This window comes from Epinephelus fuscoguttatus, linkage group LG9, assembly GCF_011397635.1.
Source record: "Epinephelus fuscoguttatus linkage group LG9, E.fuscoguttatus.final_Chr_v1".
In the NCBI taxonomy this organism is placed as follows: domain Eukaryota; kingdom Metazoa; phylum Chordata; class Actinopteri; order Perciformes; family Serranidae; genus Epinephelus; species Epinephelus fuscoguttatus.
This window is the reverse complement of record NC_064760.1, coordinates 12,872,516-12,899,596: the sequence shown is the minus strand read 5'-3', so window position 1 is coordinate 12,899,596 and position 27,081 is coordinate 12,872,516. Positions and strand designations below refer to the sequence as shown.

Genomic DNA, 27,081 nt, shown 5'->3' with positions numbered 1-27,081 from the left:
GGGGCCTCAGCTCTAGCTCTACTCTTGCCATCTATCCAGGGTTTCTCTTCAGCTGCGCTTTGATTCAGATTCACTTCTGTATTTGGTAAACATTTGGAGGCAGTACAGAGGTAGTGATCTGCGGCCAAGGCAACATCAAAAATTGAAAAACAGGAAGTTTTGTTGATGATAATTGTTTGCTAAAATCAATAACCATCTGCATGGGAACAACTCTGCTTTTGCAATATGTGCTTAAGGCTAAATCACATCCCCCCATATAAGAACTGCGTCCCTCGGAAAATGTGCAATCAGACCAAAATGGTGCCAAAGCCGTTTGACTGACATTTAGAGATGGAAAAAAGCATCTGCCAGTGACTGCTGGGACTGAATCAGGCGAGCCAGTGGGAAAGCCCTGCAGCCTGCCTGCATCCAGCTGTCATTGACCGGCATACGAGAACAGCTGGATTTTACATCCCAGAGGAACAAGACAATGCTTTCAGACTGTCAGTCAGCAGAGACGATGTCAGAGATCGTCGATTTTCATGTGTTTTAAATGTGCAGGTCACTGGGAAGTCTGCCAGCCTCGATAGAGACGGATCTGCCAAAAACAAGCTGCAAGGCCCAACGCTACAGAACCACAACATCAGAGTGTCACACCACACACTCTGAGAGCAAGGGCTTAATTTCCAGAACATCTGTGGGTCTAGTTTGGTTAACAAACACTGGAATGTAAAAACTGTTGAGCTGAAACAATAAGTTGAGTCAAAGTCATTTCTTAAAGCTTGGAGTTATCGTAATTTTTCGGTTTTGATGCCGAATTGACAACAGTACCATCGACATATGACGCCTTTTGTCTTGTCTGTATAGAGTTGTGTGTTTTTGTGGACACATTAAGAATAGTTAATTTGTCATGTTTCTTAAAGGGAGTTTGGTGTAAAATTTTCCGTCCGGAGCTGGATAGGAAATTATCTCTAAAGAAATCTAGCTGTAGTTTTGCTAATACTGACCCTGCAAGATCCCCAGTCTTTGTATAATCTTATAGTGTGTGACTAAGAACTCATTTTAAATTGTTGTTGTGTTTTTTATTTGACTATTTTCTGACATTTAGACCACACAGTTTTTCAATAATTTAATTTCAAGAAGCAAATTATTCGATAATAAAAGTATTACTAAATTGCCTTACACCGTCTTTATGTATTTTTGTTGAGCATGACATCCATAAACACTTCTCAGTTCAACACAGAGGCCTTTCACATGTATTACGATCAAAGCTTCCTGAATTAAACCTCTTTTCTCGAGTGAACTGAAAGTGAACCTCGGCACCGTGATGCACTCACGTTTCAGATATGGCGTTTGTGTTTTTCACGGTGCGAGAGAGCAGAGAGGAGAGCACTGCTGTCGGCACCTGTGATCAGTCAGCAGCCTGCAACTGTAGCAACCAACCACTGCACGGCTGATTTATAATGTCACTGGCTCTTCTGGCATGCAGCAACATGGCGTGGTGAAAAAGCCCCCCGTATCCTCGTCTGTCACCCCCTCAGTGTTGATCTCGCCATCCCTTCATCTCTTGTTGATTCATTTTCAGATCTCCATCTCTCATTTCAGGCTGGTGTCCCCAGGCTTTCTCTATCTCCCATTTTTTTCCCCTGTCTTGTCCGTCTCTCCAGCAATGAGAAATACCGCGTTTTTATATCAGCACTGTTTTAATATGTTTAAAAAACGCCTAAATGTCCAGGTACAAAGTGTTAGGCAGCCTCTTATTCTTTATCGTCTCTATCGTCCTTTATATGCTCACACACACACACACACACACACACTCACACACTGCCCCACCCACATACCCAGAAATACAGGTGCATACTCAGCAAACCAATCCATGCAGGTTGACACAACTAATATGCAGTGATATATGACACATACAAGTGCTTACACATAGAAGTGATCACCATGCAGGTCCCCTTTTTCTCCCTGTCTCTCTCTCTATCTCTCACACACACACACATACACACACAGACTGGTTTACACACACAAACACACACACATACAAGGCCTTAATTTCCAGGTACTGTATCAGCAAGCCAGTTCCGGTTTGTCAGCTTTTTGCTCCCAGCACTAAAGACACCAGCAGCAAAACAGACAAGGAGATAAACACTGAGGAAATGCCAACAACGATGTTTGGCAGCAGATTAGCCGTGGCGACTAATTCAGAGTCAGAGTTTAAATATGCAGATTATAGTTCCAGTTGCTCTGTTAATTCACCTCTGTGCATATTTACTGATCTCTCCAGTTTTAAAGCTGTTGCACTTGCTTTTTTATCAGACGGAGGGCGAACAGAGACAGTTATGGTTTTGAAAGCATAATTTTTAGCTTTATAGTAACAGATCGATAAAGCTGTGCAGGTAGCAGCCGCCCACACAATCCTGCACTGACTCACAGTCCATGAGGGTCACAGGAAAAAAACTCTGCAGCCTTTCCATGTGATTAAACAAATAATTTTTATCGGAAATCATTATTCCATTCGATTTTGTAGCAGTTTTTTACTGTGGAAAAATAATACTTCTCATGCTTCTGATGTTGATGCAAATTTAACAACCTGAAAAGTGGAAAATACCTCTTTGCTGCTCTGCATATCCTGTGTGATGGGTGTCACCAATAGGCACTGCAGATGTGCAAGCTGTCGTGAACCAACGAGGTTAAGAAGCACAGTCTTAAACAATGCTCGCACTGCAGGAACCACTGCATTTAAATACGAGCCTTAACTGGATTATTGTATGGCCGTCGGCCTGCTATATTGGATTAACTGTTAATATGCAGAAGAAAGTCACAATCACTTTGAAGGTTCAATTGGATTGGGGTCAGTTTGGATGCTCTGGAACAAATGTGCCTCATCAATGGATTATTAAGGCTCTGAGGCATTTATTGTGTGTAGATTAAGGGTTCCCAAACTGGCGTCCAAGGAGCCACAGGGGGTCTTTGAGTGGGTAAATGTGTTTTGTTTCACGCACTTATTTAATTTATTAGTCAATATGAATGTTTGTTATTGTTACTGAGTGAAGAGAGTGTCTGGTTGAGAATATTCAGTGTGCCTAAATGGGATTTATTTGATACTTACTCATCTTTGTGTAATAGGGCTGCAACTGATGATTATTTTGAATGTCGATTGATTTCTAATGGATTACAATGGCGATCAGTGTTTCCCAAAGGCCAAGATGACGTCCTCACATGTCTTGTTTTGTCCACAACCCAAAGATATTCAGTTTATTGTCATAGAGGAGTAATAATAATAATAATAATAATAATAATAATGATAATAATAATAATACTTTTTAGTTTTAGTTTGTTTTTTCTTTAAAAATTACTTAAACAGATTTCTCAATTAAGGATCCATGATATGATATCATGATACAATATTATTGTGATTTTAAACATGTTGCGACATGCTGAGTATTGTGATAAAATATCACAGCATCTGTTTTATCTAATAAGATAAAGTTTTCTGTCTGTTCATCTCACTTTAGCCATTTTTTTTCCTAAAGTTTAATTTGTATTTGTCATATTGATAATTTATATCATGAAAAAATCGATACTTGGAGCTGTGTGGCGATACGATGTTGGCGCACAAAAATATCACGATACTATGCTGTATCGTCCCCCCCCCACACACACACACCTTTGATCCACAGTCAGTCAGTCAGTAGCAGATGTACAAAATGTACAACATGTAGTTTACCACCTTTTTTTCAGATCTCTAGTGATAAACAAGCCGTTGATTTTAAATAATCACTGTTTATGATATAATAATGAATTAAGCATTACAGTAAAAGCCCTTTAAATGCAGACAATGGATATTAATTTGTATGTGACATCATAGCAAACTGTGACAGCTTGCAGAGTATCTGCTACAGCTGTCTCTAAACATTCTCACCTGACTCTGCTGAAATCTAAATTAGTAACAACAATGCTTTCACGTTCACAAAGTTGAATTACAGCCTTCCTACTAATTGTTGTTTTGGGATGTTACCTTGTAGACCAGTTTTCCAGTACACGATGACACCTGTCTAGACTGCCATGCTTCTCAGTTACAGTCCCTTTTTGAATTATGTTCCTCAATAAAAATGCACAAGTTGTTTCCAGGTAGTTAAATATAACTAATTATATTAGCTTACAGTCATCGCACGTGTCATGCCTTTTAATGCCCGGCCTTTCAATGGCGGCTGCTAGATCTCTGACTACAGCTTCCCTCAAAGCTCAGGCTTTTTCTTGTGTGCATTAGATATAATAGAGTAACCCTTTCAATGGTTGTCAGCACACACAGTCTCTTAGAGAGCACTTAATGCTTTATAGATTTCCAAGCGCTGTCAATTATACCTGCTTAGGTGTCTTTTTCTTTTATACAATAGTCAGGCTTATGAGTCCCTGCTTCAATCAAAATGCTCAACTCAACATGCTCATTCATAGAGAAGGTAGCTGAAATTAAAATGGGAGCAGTGCTATATAAAAAATCTGTTTTTACCAGTGTATAATGGAAGGTACAGATGTATTAAAAAACCTGGGAGCTCTATTTAAAGGTCCAGTGTGAAGGATTTAGAGGGTTTTCTTTAGTGAGTGGTCACCTGAAAATAAGAATCACAGTGTTTTCGTTACCTCAAAATGAGCCGTTTCAATCTAGATACAGAGTCAGCCATGTTGCACCATGTTTCTACAGTAGCCCAGAACAGACAAACCAAACCCTGACTCTAGTTAGGGTCATTCACCTTTTAGCATCAGCCACTGTAGTTAGCAGCCCCTTGGTGGCAAGCCAAACATAACTGGAGAAAAACAGATTTCTAATGTGAAACTGCTTCAGCCAGTGTTTTCACCAGCCTTAAACACCGGGGTCTCGTGAATAAACATTGCGTACACACAAAACGAGGCCTGAAAGAGGCGTTCGTCACTTGTCACGCAAAAGATGTGATCTATAAAACCAGACTTGATGGGAGAAACTTTGACCCACGCTTACGGACATTTTGGAGACAGGAAATCTGCGACACAGATAGTGAGGTTGAGACCTGATTGTAGAAATTGTCGAATGCTTTTAGGCGCACGCCATTTTTAGTATGGATCCTACGCACTGTTTGAGAAAGAGGCCCCTGGTCTGATTGTTTCTGAGAAGACGAGAACAATTCGGCTCCCAGTGAAAACCTTGTGAACACTGAAGGAATTCTAACTGGGAGAAGTTTCAGCTGGTTGCAATCTGCAATCCTCACTGCTAAATGCCACTAAACCCTACACGCTGTTTCATTAACATTCTTAAAACAGATCTGTAGTGTTTTAGACATGTAAAGCTAATGGAAAGTTTTATTTTTTCATTTGATCCAGTGAAACAGGTTCATTGCTGTTACAGTGTATATTTAGTCCACATCGTGCAGATGTGTTTCATGACTTGTAGTCGGCAGCGTGTCACAACATGAGCAGCTTCCTTGAGTGTGTTCTTTGACATAATGTAGTGTCTATATGGAGCCTCCTGGTGGGAAACTGCCTGCAGCTATTAGGCACAACCCCGGTACACTTTACCTGTTAATCAGCGTGTGAGCTTGCTCTATAAATTCAAATAACACGGGTCGAATAATGCAGACAAGTCTCCAGCTGAGCAATAAGACCACATTGTCGTATTTTGTCCAGCTGATCTGTTGTTCATCAGGAGGGGAGAGTGACTGGTGTGTGTCTGTGTCAGTGATGGAGGCCTTTCTAATCAGATCAGACGTGACTCGACACTCGTGGATCAGAGCACCCCTGCCTTTCCGAAACACGAATCAACACATCCATCAATCACCCGGGGACGACAAACTGATTTTAAATCAGCTCTGAAAGGTTCACTGATCACTGCTGTGCGCCGAAACACATCCAATGACCTGATGAGTTTGACGATTATTGATTGGCAGTGATTTGTGCATGGGCGTCTTAAAAAGGGCAATCATCCCTGGGACATAATTCGTAGTCGTTATCCCCTGTGACCTTGGATTCTTCGAGCTGTTGGGGCATTAGTTAGGGTGGATATGGAGATCACCCCCAAAGAAAAAAAAAGGGGGGGGGGGGGGGTTGGAGGAAAAAGATCAGAGCTGCAACTTTAATCTTTGATGTCATCAAGAGACACTGCCCGCAGCCTTTTGATGACATCACAGATTACAATCTCTACAGTTTTCTTTTGGGAGGAACGGATCTGCGAATCCAGATTTAGGTAACCACAGATGTGATTCAGCTTTAGGGTGGATGATCATTTATCCTCACACCCTCCTCCTCTTCCTCCTCCTCCTGCTCCACACCCAAACTCCCCCCTTCTTATTCCTCAGCAGCCCTACCTTGATCCCATTTTCTAGAACAGTCTTTTCCAGCCTCTATCAGAAGTAGCATCTGTCACCTGCGTGTGAATTTGGCTGCGTGCATGCATGTGTATACTTGAATATGTGTGTCAGTTGAGTTCTTGCGTGTGTGTGTGTGTGTGTGTGTGTGTGTGTGTGCATGTGATTTGTGTGTGTGTGTGTGTGTGTCAAGGCAACCACTCTCCGTAAAAAGAAGCACAATGAAAAGGGAAATATGTGTCATGTCCTTGCTAGCCCTCGAAGGAGAGCGAGATCTATTTCTGTCGCCACAAATGGAGGTGTTCAAGCAGCCCTTCAATAGCTGAGATTTGCCGCTTCACACACAAACACACACACACACACACACACACACACACACACACACACACGCACACACACACACACACACACACAGGGAAGCTAGAGAAAAGGCTAACCATTCAGAGCAAGGCTGAGCGATAAAAAAGATAATAGAGTGAGAAAGAATTAAGAAGAGGAGGAGGAGGAGGAGGAGATGGAAAAAGGGAGAGGAAGAGAGAGAAGGGGGAGGGGAAGAGGAAGGCAGAATAATGTACACTGAGTTCATAAATATTGGCACACACACATTAGACACACATACACATACACACACACACACACACACACACTCTCAGACAGTTCCCACATAAAAGCAGAGTGCTAGTTGTTTACCTAGAGGCATGCCTTTGTTGAGGAGATGTGAGCTTCCCATGGTGTGTTCCCCGGCCGGCCAGCACACAACACAAACCTACAGTCTTCACACAGCAGACATGAACAGGAATCCAGTCAGCATATGGCGGCTGTGGCCAGCTACCTCGCTTCCCTTAGTCCTTCTCCCAGCCCCTTAGTGACAAGCATACACATGTGCTCCCCCTCTTTTCTCTCTCTCGCTCTCTCTCCCCTCCCTTCCGCCCGCTCTCTCTATCTGTCTTACCCCTCCCTCCCTCCCTGCCGTCTCTAGCTACCTCCCTCCCCTCCCTTTCTCACTTTCTATTACAGCAAATCTCTCTGTCTTTCCGTCTCTCCCTCTGTCTCTGTCACTGAAGAGAAAAAAAACACGTGCACACACACACACCGAATGCACTGCTGCATTTATAGGAGGGCAAGAGAGTGTAAAAGAGATGGTGGGGAGGGAGAGTGTGAGTGTGTGTGTTTGAGAGAGCAGGAATGGGGAGGAGCCAATGCTGGCCAAAATTCATCTTTTGTTTCCTGAAAGACGACAGGGAGGGGAAAAAAAAGAAAAGAAAGAAGAGTTATGCAATTACAAGTCTGGAGCAAGAGAGGAAAAACTTGTTCTGTGTGACACCAGGAAAACAATTAAAAAGCTCATAAAACTTAATTGTAATGAGCGGGAACATGTTTTGACACTTTAATCAGTGTGTTTTCCAAACCAAACTTAATTGCTTCCGATTTTACTTTACAAGTTTACTTCTTTTACTTCTGCAGTTGTACAAATTCAGATCTGAGATCCAAGTGTGCTGGCATACTTTCAGGACATTTAAACCTAAAAATAAAAAAGTTATTTCAATTACCAAAAACCAGTAAACAATTCAAACTTCATTAAGCTAGTATTAAATAATACACTGCACTTAGAGAATTTCTATGAGGTTAAAGGTGCTGCATTTGCACTAGTATTCATGCAAACACATACAGCCACGCATAATTTGTGTGTAATGGAGAAAAATTTGAGATTGTTCATAGCTTTAAATATCTCAGGGTCATCGTGAATTATAATGGTTCATTTAAGACCACCATCGAGGAGCTGCATAAGCAAGCTTCTCATGAAATGTTAGCCATTCTTTGTAAGTGTAGAAAACTTGATTTACCTGCAGATATCACACATGATCTTTTGGACAAGCTGGTTACTACATCTCAAATTTCTAAAATATATCCTGACAACCTGCAGTAATCTGGTCAATGGGGAGTTAGGAAGATATCCACTCTGTATTGCAGTTAAAACGCTACTGGGGGAGGCTGATAGAGGGTATAGAAACTTAACTCAGTCAAATAATGTAAACTGTTTCCTCAGCCTGCATAATACGTGTGTGTATGTGTCACCATGGGTCTTGCAGTTTAAGCAGATACTGGATGAATGTGGCTTGTCTCACATCTGACTCACACAAATGTGTAACAACATCAACTGGTTAAAACTGTTGAAAAGAGGCTAAAAGATCAGTCAGAAGTATGACATCATGTGATACAAATGTGGAAATTAAACAAGAGTTTAAACTGGAGAGGTATCTGATGCATTAAAACCAAAAGTACAGACAGGGTATTTGTAATTTTAGAGTGAATAACACCAGAATTCTTAAAGTCACTGGAAGATATAAAGAGCTGAACAGAAAATAGAGGATCTGCAGTCTCTGTGATGATAATCATGTGGGAGATGAGCATCATATTTTGGTTGAATGTCCAAATGTGAGCTTAATGACTTACAGATAATTTATTTGCCAAAGTATTATTTAAACCGTCCATCTATATTTAGATCCATTTTGATATTACGACCAGACAACCCAAAAGTAATTTGTAAACTAAGTACTTTTTTGAAGAATGAATCCTTCCTTTGTTTTAGTAACATTGGTTGTACTTTAGCCACACTGTGTGCCATTGTTTTGTTAATGTAATACCATGTGATATGGTTGTGAGTCAAAGAAATGAAATGCAAGTGTTCTTTTTTATATATTATTCCACCACTCAAGTTATCAGGTAAAATCTGCCTCTGATCATATTCTAATTCGATGTACTTGATGTAATGTAACTCTTTGTATTTTGTGATATTCTTCATTATTCTGTATTACAGTAAAAACCCTGCAAAACTCTTGCTACATGGGTCATAAATTTAAATAAAAAAAACTATAATGTTATTGTGCCAGAATTGGACAAAATTGTTGCTAGCTATACTGACTATTATTCTGTGTGACAAGCAACGTATGGAGTTCTTGATACGCCTCATCTTGTAAAAGAACATGTCAGCTTTCAGGGAAGTTTAGACCAATGGACAAACTCCTCGGGCAATTCAGAATATTCAGAATACTGTTGTTATTAAATATTTAAATATATTTTGAATTCTAAGTAGGGACAGGAAGCTAACTTTTAAACTTTAGCCTGTTACAAATCATTGAAGTTCTGAAATTGTTTAGGAAGTTACTTTGCCCCCATAAATCGAATGAATTAGAAACTGTTAATCATTGTTTATGATTCTGTAAATGAATTTTGGGGGGTTGTGTAGCACTCTTACACACCTAGTACTAAAGGGACAGTTTGGATCTTTTGAAGTGGGTTGTATGAGGAACTTATCCACAGATACGGAGAGGTTAGGAGATTAAAGTGATTTCATGATTAAAAACACCGCCTGCCATATTTACATGCATAATGGGAGCAGACAAAGCACATGACACATCAGATATAACACTATGCCATTTGATGATGTCAAAGGGTGATGTTAAAGGGATAGTTCGAATATTTTGAAGTGGGCTTATATAAGTTACTTATCCATAGTCAGTATTAGTGCTACAACACTGTGCTACATTACAGAGAAATACAAAACTGTACTAATGAATCTTCATTAATATAGGCCTATATTTTATCTACAAGTGCACGTCACACACTGAGCGAGCTGCCTGTTAATGACGCTGTGGGCTAATGGACATGTAGCTACTTCCATGTTTCAGACGATACGTCATGTTTGTAGTCGATCAATGAAGATGAGTTTACATATCACCTTGGGTTCATCCTTCACCTTCTCAAAATGATCCCACACTTTGGATTTCCTGCCCGACATGTTATTAACTAGCCTGTGGAATAACCGCAGGTACCAGCCCTAATGACTAATGACCTGTCTGATCGAGTGTTTGGTTGACTATTGACACTTTTAGCTAAACACAAGAGCTGCTGGTTTACTGTTGCCTTAATCAGTTAGTTTGTTTGTGTTATTGTGTGAACTTTGTGAATCCAATCATACTATTAAAAACACCAAATTAACACAATAGACCAACAGTTCATGTGTTCAGCAATATTAAATTACTGTTTTTCTTAATGGAGTCTGGTTTTGAAAAGAGTTTCAGTTCCCCGTAGACAGTAAGGTAAAGCTATGAAAATATTCTAGATATGGTGTACATTTAAACTGATATTGAAGTTTTTAGGTGGATAAAATTTTGTCTCTTTGTTGCTGCCCACATCCACAGCAGTAGATTGCTTAATTTCCTTGTTCCTACTTCCTTCTCCAAACTGGGTGCATGGCGTTCCGACATCTACTATAGGTAATACAATGACCGGATAAGTTAGTAACCCCACTTAAAAAAATTCAAACTATCCCTTTAACACTGGAGTACTAACCCTTCTTATGTGACATGTGCTTTGTCTGCTCCCATTATGCATGTAAATATGGCAGGCAGTGTTTTTAATCATGAAATCCTCACCTCTCCATGTCTTTGCTCTGGTCTGGTTGGCACCTATACACCCTCTCAGCCTCTCTCTACTCCTGCAGTGCTGATGTTACAGTTGCTCTCATCTACACTTGGTAACCACAGTGATATAAGCAGCCTCAGACTCCCCTCTAACTGCCAGGGCCTAACCTAGTTTAACAGCAATGATGGTTACATCACATCCTCACTATTGGTAAATGTCACACACAGCCAGTGGGAGAACTGTTCAAATCCAAAAAGAGGCGCAGGGTCAGAGAAGCAGTCGTTTTCAACACTGTCAATAGGCTGACTCATGACCTTACTCGTATGTTATCACCCCCACCATTTATCTTCAACCTTTGCAGTCAGAGGCTGGCAGCATATTTAGTTTGAATATCACTTTTCATGTTCAAAGGAAAATGAGCATGGTGCTCCTCCTTGTTTTTTTGCTTTATTTAGACACTAAAGCGGGGCTGTACGTAGGATTTCTGGCTCCCTTTAAAGAGTAGATAGCTCTGAGCCTCTGGCTTTTTCTTTGATAAAATAATCCAACTGGAATCTGCAGCTGTTAGGTTCGTCACCATCTCCTACCTCACCCACGATGGCACTGAGTCAGAGAGCAGAGAAATCTGATGGGAATTATACCTAATGAGAAGTCAGCATGGGTATATGTAGTGCGAGGCTCAAAGTTGGCCTGTTTTTATGGCTGCTGCTTACAGTAGTGAAGTGCTGCAGGCAAATACCACCAGCACCAGCAGCCACTGTGACTCTAGGTGTGTTCATTTAATCATATCCATACCAGGTGGGGGAGACATGACTCAGTTATTCCTCATAACAAAAAGTAAACACTGAAACCCATATAACTCTGGAGCTAAAGCAAAACATGTGTCAAAAAAAACCACTCACATGACATAGCCCAGCTGCAAGTGACACCATATTAGGAGATAGTGAATGTTAAATAACAGTAACACACTGATAGTTTCTCTTTCATACGGACAAAAGCCAAAAATGGCTTGCACCCAAAAATATTTGACAATTTCTACCATCATGCTTCCACCTCATCATCTGCATCACCAGTTTTCCGTCTCCAAAATGTTTTTAACCGTGGGTTTTTCCCATCAAGTCTGTTTTTATAGATCACAACTTTTGCGTGGGAAGTGGCATTTGCCTCTATCAGGCTTCATTTTGTGTGTACATAATGTTTAGAAATGACACCTTAGGCATTGATTAAACCCTAAAGACTCATCTCTTTTCATCAAAATTTCAGCTTAAGAAGTTTTTTCCATTAAAAAAAATATTTTCGTGCCTTAAAAATGTCTAAGATGTGATTCTACACCTTTGCCTCATTTACTATGTACAAATGTAGGCTTTTTTGGACCAAACAGTTCTGGGGACTCCTTAAAAAAATCTGCCCACTGCGGAGCTCCTCCAAGAACTACAGACTATCAAGGGCTATTTTCTGTTTCGCCAGTAACAGCACTTAGGTCATGTACTGTAAGTCGGAAGACAATTTAAAATCATGCTGTTGCGCATTTCTTACATTTTTTTAAATTTTTTTATTAGAAGTTGTTGTTTGTGTCTGTTGTTTACATGGCTAGCAAGTTTTTAAAAATGGCAGTTGCTGGTGCTACATTGGCTGTGTTAGACCAGTCAGTGTACACTTATGTCAACTTGAGCTCCTCTTGTGTTGAAAACGTACATACATCGGAGCTTAAAAAGTCTCTCAAAGTAGCGTTCTAAAATTACAATAGTTGCTAGTCCTTATGGTGCAGACAAAACAAAAAAATCCTCTGGTCCAAAAATGCCTATAAATACACAAATTGGTCACTGTCTCTATCTCCACCCACACCTCAGCCACTCTGCCGCAGTTCAAGCACAGCCTCTCTGCTCATGGAACACACAAACCTCTGCGTGTGAACATAATAGATAACATGAGCCTTCAGCTTGACTACATTATCAAACAGCTAATAATGCGTTGCTAATGTTAGATACATTTTGTTCCTGATCACAAGTTTGTTTTTCCAAGGATGGTTACAGTACGACCCACTTACCCTGATATTCTCTTCGAGCCTAAACCCAACCCAACCAATGAAGGCAACAAGCACTTGCCAGTCAGAGGGAGAGTAGGTCGGGTCATATATTCGCCATCTAGGAAAAACAAATTCGCTTCCCAATCGTCAGTTGACAAGTTCTGACAAGTTGAAGTTAAAGTGAAATTTAGCTTACTGATACATAGCTTTCTCCTCTGAAGTCCCTGTTTCACCGTAGCATGTCAATGATGCTTGAGGGATCAGTTTCTTAAGGTTAATAACGTATGAATCTGTCATTGGTACACTGCAGTTCAGCCATAGGCAGGCATTCACTGCTTATTTTGCTCATGATATGTCTTGTAGCATTTAAAAACACCATATGGACACGTTAACAAGGTTAAAACTTGATTTTAAGATCCCAGCCAGAGGCTGTGATTCTTCATTTTGTGTGCAGTAATATAGCAAATTGAGTTGTGTATGCGGTTTTCTGCTTGCCTGATCCATGACATCATCTTTAGATGCCCTCCTTAATGCCTGTTTCACACAGCAGCCCTGAAGAGTAGCAAAGGGGGAAGTCTTAAATCTGTGTCTGTAGCAGTGCTGCAAAGGGGGAAGTGGTAAAAACCCCTCGTGTTTGATATGCAGAAGTTGACTTGAAGTTACCTTCTGAATGGCAGCTAAGAGTGGCAGCCACCCTAAACAGACCTGAAGCTGTCTCTGAGTTTCAGACTTGTTCCTCTTTTTTCTTTTTCAACCTCAACTCAATAAGCTGTCCAACAAAATCTGTTTCTGATCATATTTAAGGCAAGGATAATCCCATGTAGTGGAGCGTGAATAATGTTCCAATCACAACAGCTACTTCCATAGTTTGCTATGGGATTTAGGAGCTTTGTGACGGGGCACTACACCAAAATTTTCTGCATGTTGCAGAAAGTATCAGCCACTTGCTTTTTGAAGAAGAGCACTTCAGCTACCTAACATCTCTCTAAAATAAGCATGATGTACTACACTTCACAAATTATTCAAGTTCAATGGCTAAACTGATTCATTTCTGTTTTTTGAGCTCAGGAGCTTCTGTGGTAATCAACAGCAAATATTCAGAACTGAACATGGCTCGGGGAGGACTTGGCCAGACATTTCTCTGTTTGCGACACAGCACTGTAACATGTCTTTAAGTTTAAATTAAAGGCATTAATTCTGAAGGATTCCGTTATTCCACAGTATCGTTGTTTGTCTTGTAATTTGTGAAAAAAAAATCCAAAAGGCTTGGCTGGTATCTATCAGTGCACTGTTTGTGACATAATAACAGCTTGTGACAATTTTTCTTTTCATGAATAAATTATAGACCTACATAAATGCTCGTAATAATAGGCTGTGAATGAGAGACAACGCCTGACAAAGCGCTGTAAGACACAAGCACAAAAACAACATCCTAGCTCCAACAACTTTTAAGTCCTGTCTAGATGTATACAGATATTTTTATAAACTGATATTTTCCACCTCTGCTTTCTAAAAATGATTTCATCCACATGACCTTTGTCTTACAGATCTTTCCATACACATTACAACACAAAAACAGCACCAAATGTTTGTCAGCATTGGCCGTCATCTGCAATCATCTCTTGTTGCATAGATAGTAAAGAGCACAGGTAAATGTTATTTTCAGATCGACAACTCAAGATTTCATCATCATCGATTACCCTTTCATATGAGAGCAGAGGCACTAACTCACAGATGCTCTAGACATGTGAACATTTTCCTTTCACTCCTCATCGACAACAATCCCACTCTCGAAATTGATCCACCACCTGCTGGTTCAACCTGGCCTGATCAAAAGCCATTGTTTATGGCAGACCAGATAAGAATGGGCGTAACAGTATTAAGTTTTAAATTGTAAGGAGGTAGTGGACCAATCAGGGCTCACAAAAAGTTATTGTTTCTGGCACATACTCATAACACAAAGCACAAATTGAGGAGATAATGTTATCGTTTCTCAAACGCTCTGTTTTACACATCCACACAGACACAAAGTAACATGAGTTGTAAAAAAAAACCCCGCACCTTTTGAAGATGTTTTCAAAAATCTCTGTCAAGGGTGCTTTCAGATCTAGAGTTGTCTTGCTTTGGTCTGAATCAGGGACTAATTTTGTTACAAAGTTGTATAATTGCCTAGAGTTGGTTCATGTTCTCACGGCAGCATTTACAAGTGGACCAGATCAAATGCCTTGCGTGAGAAAGCTGCTCTTGATTGGTCAGAATTTCCATGTGGGAAAAATCCAGGAAGTAAACCAAACGTTGAAGAAGAGTACACTTGCAAGATAAATGTGACACTTTCTAATGTCACAATGGAGGGACAACTACGCAGGTTGATTTTAGCGCTGCTCATCGTGGACTATATTGCTGTCATTGTTCATTTTAGTCAAACCATACAGTTTGAAAACGAGGCAAACGCGGCTCCAACTAGAAAACAATGTTTTGATGCATTGCATGTGCTGAATGTGCATATTAAGGCAGTACAGGAGGAGGTGCACATTAATAATCCTCCAGGACTGTAACATGCTCATGTTTAACCCAAACAATGTGTCATGTGACTACAGTTGGTTCAGATCCAGGTCGGAACACATTCTCACCACAAACGAACCGCACCAGAGTTCATTTGTAACCAGACTGAGACCACCTCTTCAAGAAGGTCTCAGTCTGGTTTGTTTTGGTGTGCACCTGAGTGCGATTGCTGTGTTCACACCTGCCCAAATGAACCGCACTTAGGGGGCAAACGTACTTGAGCTCGATTGAACTAGTAACCAAAACGTAGAGAAAAAAATAGTTTCAAGAATTTCTGCATACTGTATATGCAGACAGGGCCTAAGATTTGAGATTTATATTTAGAAGATTTAGATTTATTTATAATTCCTTTATTGTCATTTTTAGTATTGGCATACACTGACACGTCAGGTGCCCAAGCTGACATGGTATATATTTTCACATTTTAACAGTGCAAGAATGTGCTGACAAAATGTATTTTGCAGTACGCCTCCACTGATAGCCTACACTTAGCAGAAAATAAATACATAAAAATATCTATATCCCAAAATCAAAAAATAAGTATCTACTCAGTGAACAAATATTCAAGTCCAGCCCTATTAATTCGTAATTGAAAAATATCTCTATACTTGTTATCAGGCCACATCTGGGGATGGCATCGCTATAAGATCATTGTTCAACAAGGAATGGGTAAAGTGTGCAGGTCCAGCTTCAGTCCTTTTACCAAATTCAAACTGACAACCTGGAGTCAAGAATGTGAGAAGCTACAGACACATTTATTGGGTTGACAGGGCCGACGGCAAATTCACTGCGACCACCTCTTACACGCAAGAGACAAATGTTCCTCGGGAGATAGAGGAAACATGAAACATATTCGGTGCCTCTAAATAAGGATGGTGAGAGGAGAAGACAGTGCAGGGGGACAATATCTGGACTCCTCGAGCTACACGGGGGAAAAAAGATAAAGAGGTAGATGGGGGAATAAAGGAACAAGTGATGATGGGCAGAATATTTAATGCTGCTCATGAGAGAAAAAGGAGGAATAAAAGAGAAGAAGTGAGGGGAGGATAGATTACATTTTGTTTATTTACACCTCGGTGTTTCATGTGTGCAAACTGAGCAGATATTCACACATATACTGTGCGAGGGTGGACGTTAACAGTTACACCCTTTCCTCTCCTTATCACTCCACACTCGCTGTTCTTTCTTCCTCTTTTTTAATTTCTCTCCTCCTCCTTTCCCTCCACCTCTTGCTCCTCACCTCACCCTCTGTCGGCTGCTCCCCTCCCATCTCTTTACCTCCTGCTCTTCCATCTGCCCATCTTGTTTTCTGTCTTCAATACCTCCCCCGATCTCATTCGCTCTCCATCACCCCCCACCACACCCCCCACTCCTCATTCCCGCATCTTTCACTCTCTTTTTCCATCCCCGCCTTCCTCACCATACATCTCCACACCCCCGCCACCTCCCACCTCCTCTCTCTCTGTAGTCACTGCAGCGTGTCTAATGGTTCAGCTCCCTCTCAGCAGATCCACCAAGCGGAGGCCAGGCGAGCAGCAGCCCCAACTAACGCCTCCCAACCACTGGCCTTATCAAGACTGACAGCCAGCTAGACCCAGAGCTATCACTAACACACACACACACACACACACACACACACACACATGCAAAACACACTTAATTACAAAGATACACACCTGCACGTGTACAATGATACAAGAGAAATAAATGTACACACACACACATAAGCAGATGCATGGGAAAATAAAGCACTGTCTCACGGTGGTACAGGTTCAAACGCAGCTGCAAAACACGCAGCTGCAACCAAGCGTGTACACACACACATACACACACATGCATGACAAGAAATGTGAATGTAAACACACACAGAGCTACACGGTGCACACTTGCACCACAGCTCTGAATGTAGCTTCAAAGAAACACGCAGTGACTATCAGACTTGCTGCAAATGTGCAGATGCAGGCACACAGAAACACACACACATACACACAGCAAATTGGATTTATGGATACTGACAGTGAGCTGCAGAACAATGTGGATGCCACTACAGGGGAGAGAGCAGATACTGGAGAAACTAGCAATCTAATCGACTACAGCAGAAGATGGGTAGCACAGGCATGAAGAATCTAATCCATGTGTAGAGGAGAAGGAGGGGAGGGAGGAAAGGGGAGAGGGACAGAGGTGGTATAGGTAGGAGCAGGACAGAAACAGAAGAGATGAATGGAGCAGGTTGTCAGGAGAGAAGAATGAAGGTGAGGAGGAAAAGCAGAGGTGAAAGATGGATTGGAAAAGGAATGCAATAAAAAAGCAGAAGTAATGAAGGTAGCGTGAGGATGTGGAGGATGAGGAGGAGGATGAGAGAAGAGAAAGGGTGGCAAAAAAGGATGAGGAATCATTAATCTTACAGAAAGTTCAATGCAGAGAACTTAAGAACTTAAGGTCAGAGGTATACTGTAGCTAACTGCACTCACTGATGAAATATTATCATAGTTTTGGAGAAAGGTCTACAGTCTGTGAAGGATATATCCAGGATGTCAAACTGACTCAGCAGCAACAACAGGTTAAAAAGACAAAGATAGTTAGAAGCTAAAGCCAAACTATAGGCTACAGATCACAGTGTAAAAGTGAACCACCACATCACTGCTGATCGCCACACAAGACAATGAATATAAAGGGAAACTTTGCTGATATTGAACCAGCTGTGTGGCATCACAGTGTGTGCAGATGAACAGTGTTTCAGGAATCTCCAGGGGAAGTCAAACAACGTTCATCTGCACACACTGTGATGCCACACAGCTGGTTGAATATCAGCAAAGTTTCCCTGCTTCCCTTCACTGGTTCCTGTACAGCAGGGTCGGTCTTTTTTTCACTGTTATAATCATTAAAAAGCAAAAGCAGCATGTGTATACATTCAGTAGGCTATATCTTCAGTAGCTAGCTAGCTAACCCTACACTTTTCAGGGTCTGATTTTGGTTTTGGAAGAGGGAAGAAACATATCATTAATACACGACGTGCCCCAGGCACAACATTTAGCTCCAAATCCACAACACCAGTCTGAAAATGAAGGGAATCTGAAATGACTGCATTAGAGTCAATGGAGCACAGCTGTGTTGTTGTCGGACCCTGGTCTGAGCCAGCCCGATGCTACGTTATGATTGGCCAGTCCGCGTCCAGGGATGGGACTTAGCAAAGCATCAATTAATGGGTAAACTGCATTTTAGAAAAGTATGACGAACACTTACAAGTCTGTAAAGCGCAATGTATGTATATATCTATAGATGGACAGATTAAGGTATAATCAATCGTTTCAGCTATGGTATACTTATCTATTGATCTTTAAGAAATTGTGTAAGCTTGTTTAAAGCTCAAGCTCTGTTCAAAAAACACTTATTTTCTTCATACCTTCTGCGCTGGTACACCTGTATTCACTCTCACTCTGAAACGCTCCATTACAGCACCTGTCTCTTTAAGCCTCCCCTCCCGAAAAAGCCCAGTCTGCTCTGAGGGCCTGTGTCCACAAAGCATTTTCTTCTCAGCACCGCTGTCTTTTTCCCGTTGAACCCATTGAGCAGAGTGTATGTAGCTGCAGAGATAAAACACTGCACTCAGCCTCTTTTTTTCTGAGCACTCCGCTCTTTTTGTGCGTCCACTCTGAATTCTTCTTGTATAAAATCTTTGAAGTTTTCAGAAAGCTGCTGGTGATGTCACTACTTCTCCTTTAGTTGGTCTACTGTCACAGCAAAGACTGGAACGTCAATTTTTGGGAGCAGATCGGCCTGCAGACACTGGATGTTGCTTGTGAATGTTGTTCTTTTATCACCGTGCTTGTTGTTAAGTGTGTAGTTAACCCTCTGTTAACGCAGCTTTGCTTTAGCCTCCTAGCTAACATTAATGTCAGGGTACTGATGTCATATGAGCAAAACCCACGCACAGCATGTCATTAAAAATGTGCCGCAAACGTTTCTTTATGAAGCACTTGGATGAAGCGCTCTCCACCGCCACCGCTTTTCTGCTGAAGAAAAACGCTATAAGGACTGGGGCACTCAGTAGCTCACCTGGTAGAGCCATTGCCCCATGTACATAGGCTATGTCCCTGTGGCAGCAGCTGTGAGCTCAGTTCCAACTTGTGGCCCTTTGCTGCATGTCCTCCACCTTTCTCTTCCCTTTTCACGCTTATCCTGTCAAATTTAATGAAGGCAAAAAAGCCATAAATATACTCTTTGAAAAAAAAAATCACTATGTGGACAAAGGCCCTGATTGGTCAGCATTTCTGGGTCTTCTGCATCTGGGCTTTTGGGGTCTCTGCATCATCATGCAGTTTGGGAATGACCGTGGCAGATTATAGCAGCTCTTACTACCATGAAAAAACACACAAAAAAAGAAGCTTTTAAACCAAAATCTTCACAACCGGATATGCTCTAGCAAGAGTGTGATCCCAAATCGGGGCTAAGTAAACAAAATCAGCAACCAAGATTACACGTTTCCCTGGCGTTAGCGTGTAACTACATGTAGCAGTGTACTTGCAACCAGGGAATAACTGTGTATAGCGAAAACCAACAATAAAAGCTTCTAAACAAAACCAGGCATGCTCCAGCAAGAATATGATCCACAATCAGGGTTAAGTTAACAACATGGCAAACAAGGCTGTGTCCGAAATCACTCACTACTCACAATATAATCCACTAGTGAGTTCGCCATTTTGTAGTGCTGTCCGAATGTATAGTGAGAATGACTATACCCTGTATAGTGGACTCAAAGTATCCCACAATGAAAATAGAGTTTAATGGCATAATGGCATTGAACATTGAACCTTGCAGATTATCCGACAAAAATGATAGCAATTCTCTTTAAACTTAATAAAACAACATCTAATTTATAATTAAATTTCAGCTGAAATGAGAGCCATTTTGCTCTGTGCAGTATGGATGTAAACCCTGCACATTATCTGACAACAACTCACTTAAATCTAACAAATAATATAACATCTCAAAAAAGACAAAGTGCTGCTGGTTTTGTGAGAGGACTTCTTTCCCACTGTACTGTTTTAAAACTCAAGTCTACTCGAGCATTACCGCAGGAAGGGGGACTGCTGTCTGATGGCTCTGTAGCCCCCACTAGTGGTGGGCGGCTGCATGACAGTTAGGCGGCCTTGGACATGAATAAAAGACTACTAGGTTTAACCGACTAACATTTCTGGTGCTCACTAGCGAGGGGGCGGACGGTTAATCGTTTAGACAACTAATTGCGCACATCCCCGGTTTAAACTGTAACACACAATGTTACTTTTAATTCCTTTCATGTATAAATAAATCATGTATAATAAATGAAATGAATGAATGAATTGAAAACATAACATGTTCCCCTGATGTTAGCATGTAGCTACATGTAGCAGTGTAAGTAATGTAAACACTTGCAGTAGCGTGCCTGGAGCAGATGAAGATATTAAGATATTAGTCTCCAAACTCTGACATAAGCTTGTAGCCAAAGTTTTAAAAATGTTGGAAACAGAGTATTCAGAACAGTCTGAAGCCTGAGTTTTTTGCACACATAGATTACTTTTACACATTTACCTCATCATATAAAACTTTGGCCACATTTCATATGAACATCTGACACTGTGACATTTTTTTTGTGACAGAAAATAAAGAAGGTCCCCTTCAAAAAGGAACCACTGAATCTTACACACCTGTGATATATACTGCATTTAAAGCTGCTCGTCATTAGCATTAAAAAGTAATCTTGTCTGAAATCTTGAGTCTTCCATTAAGGAAAGAGAAAACATGGTTGAGTTCAGTTTTACAGTGCATTTGGCTCTTAATTCCTCATAACTGATACTGTATGCTGATGAACATGGTCATGAAAGAAGAGTACAGCCACCTTTAGTTCAGAGGATATTCACTTCAATGCCTACATAACCCAGTACAAACAGCAGGGAACTGAAATTTTAAAATGCGTGATGAGATACTGGATATCAGCATCAGGGTAAAGTGTTACATAAGATGTAAATTGATGGTAAGACCAATTTATAGATAAACTGAACTAAAGACAAATAGTTTCTTTTCAGATTCAATAAATTGCACCAACAGTCAACAGCCGCTCTGTGTAAAACCCATCATTAAAGATGCAGAAATACCCATTCCTCTGCCAATTTATTCATCAATAAATAATAATCCTCCTGTCACACGTACTGTCCACACTGATATTCACAGTCACACATAAACAAGCCTTCATACTGTAAACACACACACATGCACAGAGTTATTCCCCCGTTATTTGGATTGGCACAGAGTTATATCTCTTCAAAAACCTGAACACAGTGCAGAGCCAAGCTGCATGCACAGCCGCTGCTGTCACACAAACTCGCACATTTCTGCACACGTAGACACTGACACGCATCCTCACACGCTACACACACATGCTACACACAGGAAGCACTCGATACGGGGGCCAAAAATGCATCACAAACCTTGCATCACCTTCCTCTCTGTGTGTCCACTGTTCCACTTTGTTCCTAAGCTGGGTGGGGGTGGGGCATGCAGCAGATAATGGGCCAATTGTAAGCGATTAGAGCTCGTGCCAGCCAATCAGCACAGCCCAGTGCTGGAGAGCGGCCAATGGCAATATGTTCACCGCGGCTGGGGAGAGTATGCTCTCACTCACACAGGAAAAGACATGTGGCAGTGATAGGGAGCAGGTGCAGGGGGGTGCACTGTTTGTACTTACGGACTGTAACCTGTGCTTAAATAAATTCTATAATATATGTCCTAATTTCAATGTAGTGAAAAAGATACCTGAAGGTAGACTGAGAAATGGCAGTCACTCTTAGGGGAATGAAATATTGTGATAATTACCAAAAGCCCTATTATTCCCATCATAGTTTTATCACTTAATTTCAGTTGTGTGTCCTGAACTTTACCCCAGATTTGTCTCCACATGGACAAATAATTCAGGATTTCCTTCAACTAATAATAGATCTCGTCATCCCCATTAGTGTCAGGCTTTTTCCTCCCAGATATTTGATTTCTGACATTTGTATCTCCTAACTTTTGTTGCTTTTTTATTGTACATATTTCATGTTTTTCCTACTTTTTTTGAAAGCAACTCTTGCCGTGCAACTTTACATACACATGAGATTTTATTGACTGTATTCTGTGCTTATTTGAAGATGTTTGAATGTGAATAACTGGACCTGTGGATGACACCAGGACAGCAGCCAACAGTTATTTTCATTATCAGTTGCTAATTGATTAATTTAGTTTATTGCTATTTAAGAATGTCCATAAAATATCAGAAAATAAAACAAAATCACTGATAACAATATCTTAGAGGACAAGGTGACATCTTATATTACTTATTTCTATTTATGCTTTATTTATCAACAACTTAAATCAGTTATTGTGATTATTAGTCACCGAAATTGTTGCTGATTCATTTAATGTTGCTCATTTTAAAAAGTCATTGTGTCAGCAGTGCACTCCCTACACCTGTCATCCATTATGTCTGGTATTGGCAGTGATTTGCTTTATTAGATACCAGGACACTGATCTCTTAAAGGGACAGTTCACCCCAACATCCATATTTTTTCTCTTACCTGTAGGGCTATTTATTAGTCTGGATTGTTTTGGTGTGAATTGCAGAGTGTTGGAGATATCGGCCGTAGAGATGTCTGTGGCACTCAGCTTGTGGTGCTCAAGGTGCCAAAAAATACATTTGAACAACTCAACATGCTTCCCTCTGTGAGGTGATACAGTTGACAAGTGTAGTTCAGTAGAAAGACAGTTGATCCTACATGAAACTGCTCACAACAAGGTCTGTGGATTATCTTGAGGAACTGGGTCATGATATCTGATAAGAGACACTGTTGAGTTTTTCAAATATACTTTTGGGACTTTGAGCACCTCAAGCCCAGTGCTATCTGGTTTCATTATATTTGAGAGAAGGCAGACATCTCTACAGTAGATATCTCCAACACTCTGCAACACACACCAAAACAATCTAGCTCTATGAGTAACAGGAAAAATACATATGTTTAGATTGGAGATGAACTGCCCCTGTAAGATGAAGTTATATGTAAATGTAATGATTGATAAGGTTTAAACTCACCTCTGCTTTAGGTGGTTTTTCCAAACAGCCGCCCTGAGGAGTACAAGAACACATGATTAATGATGCTGACTGACAATGTGTTCATTATTTAATCACAGAAACATTTACAGGCGCCCCCACTCTGGACCGCAGTGTTCATAGTGTGTAGGTGAATTGCCTAAAGCTGAAATGCCCACGTTCTTTATTTTCATATGTGTAACAATTACAGATAAGCAGTTGTTTTAATGAAAACCTTAGCCCTTAGGCATCCCCCAAAAGTCCTCATTAAATATCTACTATTCCATACCCACTGAGTGCACAGTTGCCCACGTACAGTTTCACATGGTGTGTGTTTGGGATACAGGTCATTGGAAATTGCAGATTAAATAGTCACGTGATCCCATTAAGAAGAGCAGTGTATTCAGACAGAGTTTTTGTGATATTGATAGTACGATTGCTTTATTGAAAGTACAGTAGATTGACCACGTCAGTGAGTAGAAAAACGTGGGACAGACAGAATGACTGACTGACACACTGACAGTTTCCATGATAATGTACAGCATACCATACCATGACTTAGTCATACCAAAAATTAAGTCAACAAACATTTGGCCACAGGGGGAGCCACAGCGATCGGTCGCATTTTAGCCATGTTTAAGCATTTTTCTGTTGTTATAGTGCCACCCAGTTGCCAATTAGAGTTAAATTTCTCCAGTCACCTTGAGGCGTCCTGTTCTACATATCTACCAAGTTTAGTAAAAATCGATATGGCGGTTAGGTCTACATAAGAAACTAGCTCTCTAGCGCCCTCATTTTGTTTGATGGGGTCAATAATGGAGTGGTCCCCTCAGATTATGTGTGGTCATATGCCTACAAAGTTGCGTGGTGATCGGTGAAACCCTTGAGATGTTATACACCTTTATGCGATGAGCCACGCCCTCTGCAATATTCATTGCCTCACAGAAGCTCAGTTTTAGTAAGTTTTCCAACTTTTGCCGAGAGGGAACTTTAGATATTGGTCCCTAGATTATGTTCACCGAATTTCATGCAGATCGCTCAAACTTCCTAGAAAGAGATCGATTTTAAGTGTTTTTCAAAAAATTCAAAATGGCAGAAAATCTATATAACTGGAAGTTATGGGTTCCTGAGGCAGATTTGTTCCTCATGAGGAGAGACATCTCTGTGCAAAGTTTCATGTCTCTATGACATACGGGGCATGAGATATGTATGAGATATTCAAAGTTTGCAATTTCAATCGGTTGGTATAGCGCCCCCTTTTGGCCAATTGATGTAATATTGCTTCATTCACATCCTCCCATGACCCTCTACCACTGTGCCAAATTTCACATGGATTGATCAAGTCAGTGAGGAGAAAAACGTGGAACAGACACACAGACAGACAGTTTTCGTCATGACATAGTAAGATAAGAAAGTAAATTACACGTGTTGGGGAGTAACTAGTTGCATGTATCTAGTTACGTGTAATTAAATTACAAAATAAATGTAATCAGCCACACTTACCGGGGGAAAAAAATGAACAATTAAATCACATTAAATAGTCAAAACGATGGTGATTACAAATGGGTTGCAGCTGAATATATTCTTTTCAGTAAAAAGTTAATATGTAGAATATAACATTCATTCTGTTCTTTGCATCTTTTCGCAGTGTAGAAATGGCTTATTTTGGCATTGCCTACTTCTGGACATCACAGTAATCAAAAGGTAATCAAATGTAAGATGTTACATAACTAAAATGAAGTTATTAAAATAGTTACATTACTTTTTAGATTTTTAACAGGGCTACAAATAATCTCTACCGCATATCAAAAGTAACCTTCCCAACACTACGACATAAATACAAGATGGCGGCACCCTTCTTGGCTCTTGGAGAGAATGGTCACCATGGACTGTTCTCCCTGCTGGCCTCTGGCAAGAGGTACTGCACCATCAGGAGCACAACAGCCAGGTTTTGCAACTCAAAACTCAGTCGATAACCCCCTTCTCACACTCTCACTGATCTCTGGTCTGAGCTTGATGGACTTGTATTAGTTGAAGCATATGTACATTTTTATATTTATTATTTGCACTAGCACTTTTGCTGCTGAAGTATAGTTTTATCCATACTTTATTCAGTGAGACAAATGCAATGAAATTTCATTCTTATGTGCACTGTTGACTGTGTGGATTTGAATGACAACAAAGTATATCCATCTATCTATCGTAAAACAGTGAAAGTTAAAGTAAAAACATAAATAAAATATGATAAATACAAATTTTGTGGTTTGCAAATGAATAAAACTAAACAGGAATGAAACAAATGTTTAAGCTTTATGAGTAATAAATACACAGAGGAGTAAACAGTTTGTAAAATAGCCTATATAAAGGTAAAGTGACAGTGGCCTATAGTATCTTGTGGTGATATTATTTTGTCTGCAATAGCCTCATAGTGACTGTATGTAAATAATATGCTGTATATGACTTTGTGTTTGCAGCCACCACACAGAGCTCCTGACAGAGGCAGGTGTGACACCGTCCCAGCAGATGGCGGTAGTGAGCACCGAGGCCATTCTGAGCTGGTCGGAAAAAAAACACAAACAACCACAAGAAAACCACAAAACCAAGATGGCGGTGCAAGAGACAGCATCTCAACTGTCCATGGCTCTCAAAGTCCAAGAATATCCCACCCTGAAGGTAAACAAAAGCTCAAACTGCCATATATCAATAGTCTCGCGATTCTGGTGCGTGTAAAATACACGACGTGTTTGACGCTGTTTGGAAAATGTGGATTTTTAGTCCATTTGATAGCGAGAGCAGCGAACTTGACAGGGAGGCTAACGTTAGCTGGACTAGCTTAGCCAGGTAGCAGCGTCCACTAACTACCTGTGTTTTAAAAGCGACGGCAACGATGAAGTACTTCGATATGTAACATTAGCAGTTGGCTAGCTAGCTGGGTGTCTGCTGCCTTTTATGAGTCCATATTATTGACGTCAAGTGTGTCGAGGGCCTCAGAGCTGTTAGCTTCACTTTAACCATGTTGTTTTTCACAATACGATCCTTTGACGTGAGTTATGACCTGTCAGTTAATGCTGCATATGTTAGCTAACGTAACGTTAATTTAACGGTCGCTAGCTGTGTGGTTAACGTGTGTGAACGACTTTAACGGCCGTGCTAACCTGGATACCTAACCGTTTGTTGGTTTAATTCAGTTAAAGGATGATATAGGCGTTTAATAAACATCACCACAGGCAGACATTTCACAACGTGGCTGCTCATCCGTTTAACAACTAGCCACGGCGTCAAAGAAATGGCTTACAGGCGTGATTGGCCTGCTAGCCAGTTTGCTGTGGTGAAACCAGCATTAGCCACTTTAATCGTCACAAAAGATGGGTAGCCTACCGGATAACGTAACGTCGGGCATGCAAATTGTAGCAGGCTGCAAGATGGATCGGTTGAAATCACAGGGGGAGAGCCCGTAACGCAACGCTGTCAAGCAGAGAATCAGCCCTGCGAGTTAGCGCAGTGTCATCAGATTGCTGCTGCCTCTCTGCACTTCAAAATGGCCAGCGAGAGAAATCACAGCCTGCTGCCGCACACACGCACTGTTCCTCCATTCCACATAACGTTACTGCGACACCACTGCTAAAAGACGAGCTGAAACAAGCCCGGGC

At 40.8% G+C, this 27,081-nt stretch overlaps 2 protein-coding genes across 5 annotated transcripts in view; one reads left to right on the top strand and one right to left on the bottom strand.

Annotated features, from left to right (window-relative positions):
• LOC125894461 (C-terminal-binding protein 1) overlaps positions 1–7,256 on the bottom strand; it is a 34,924-nt gene extending 27,668 nt beyond the window's left edge. Inside the window, exon 1 of the mRNA XM_049585857.1 lies at positions 7,008–7,256. Within this exon, the coding sequence (XP_049441814.1) occupies positions 7,008–7,047 (40 nt within the window). The 5' untranslated portion in view covers positions 7,048–7,256. The remainder of the gene's footprint in view (positions 1–7,007) is intronic.
• maea (macrophage erythroblast attacher, E3 ubiquitin ligase) overlaps positions 1–27,081 on the top strand; it is a 132,106-nt gene that overhangs the window by 84,486 nt on the left and 20,539 nt on the right. For 3 of the 4 annotated variants that reach the window (XM_049585854.1, XM_049585853.1, XM_049585855.1), the window contains exon 5: positions 25,906–26,104. In XM_049585854.1, coding sequence (XP_049441811.1) covers positions 25,906–26,104 — 199 coding nt within the window. Of the gene's footprint in view, positions 1–25,079; positions 25,136–25,905; positions 26,105–27,081 lie in introns of all 4 variants that reach the window. The other variant, XM_049585856.1, reaches the window with a different exon arrangement.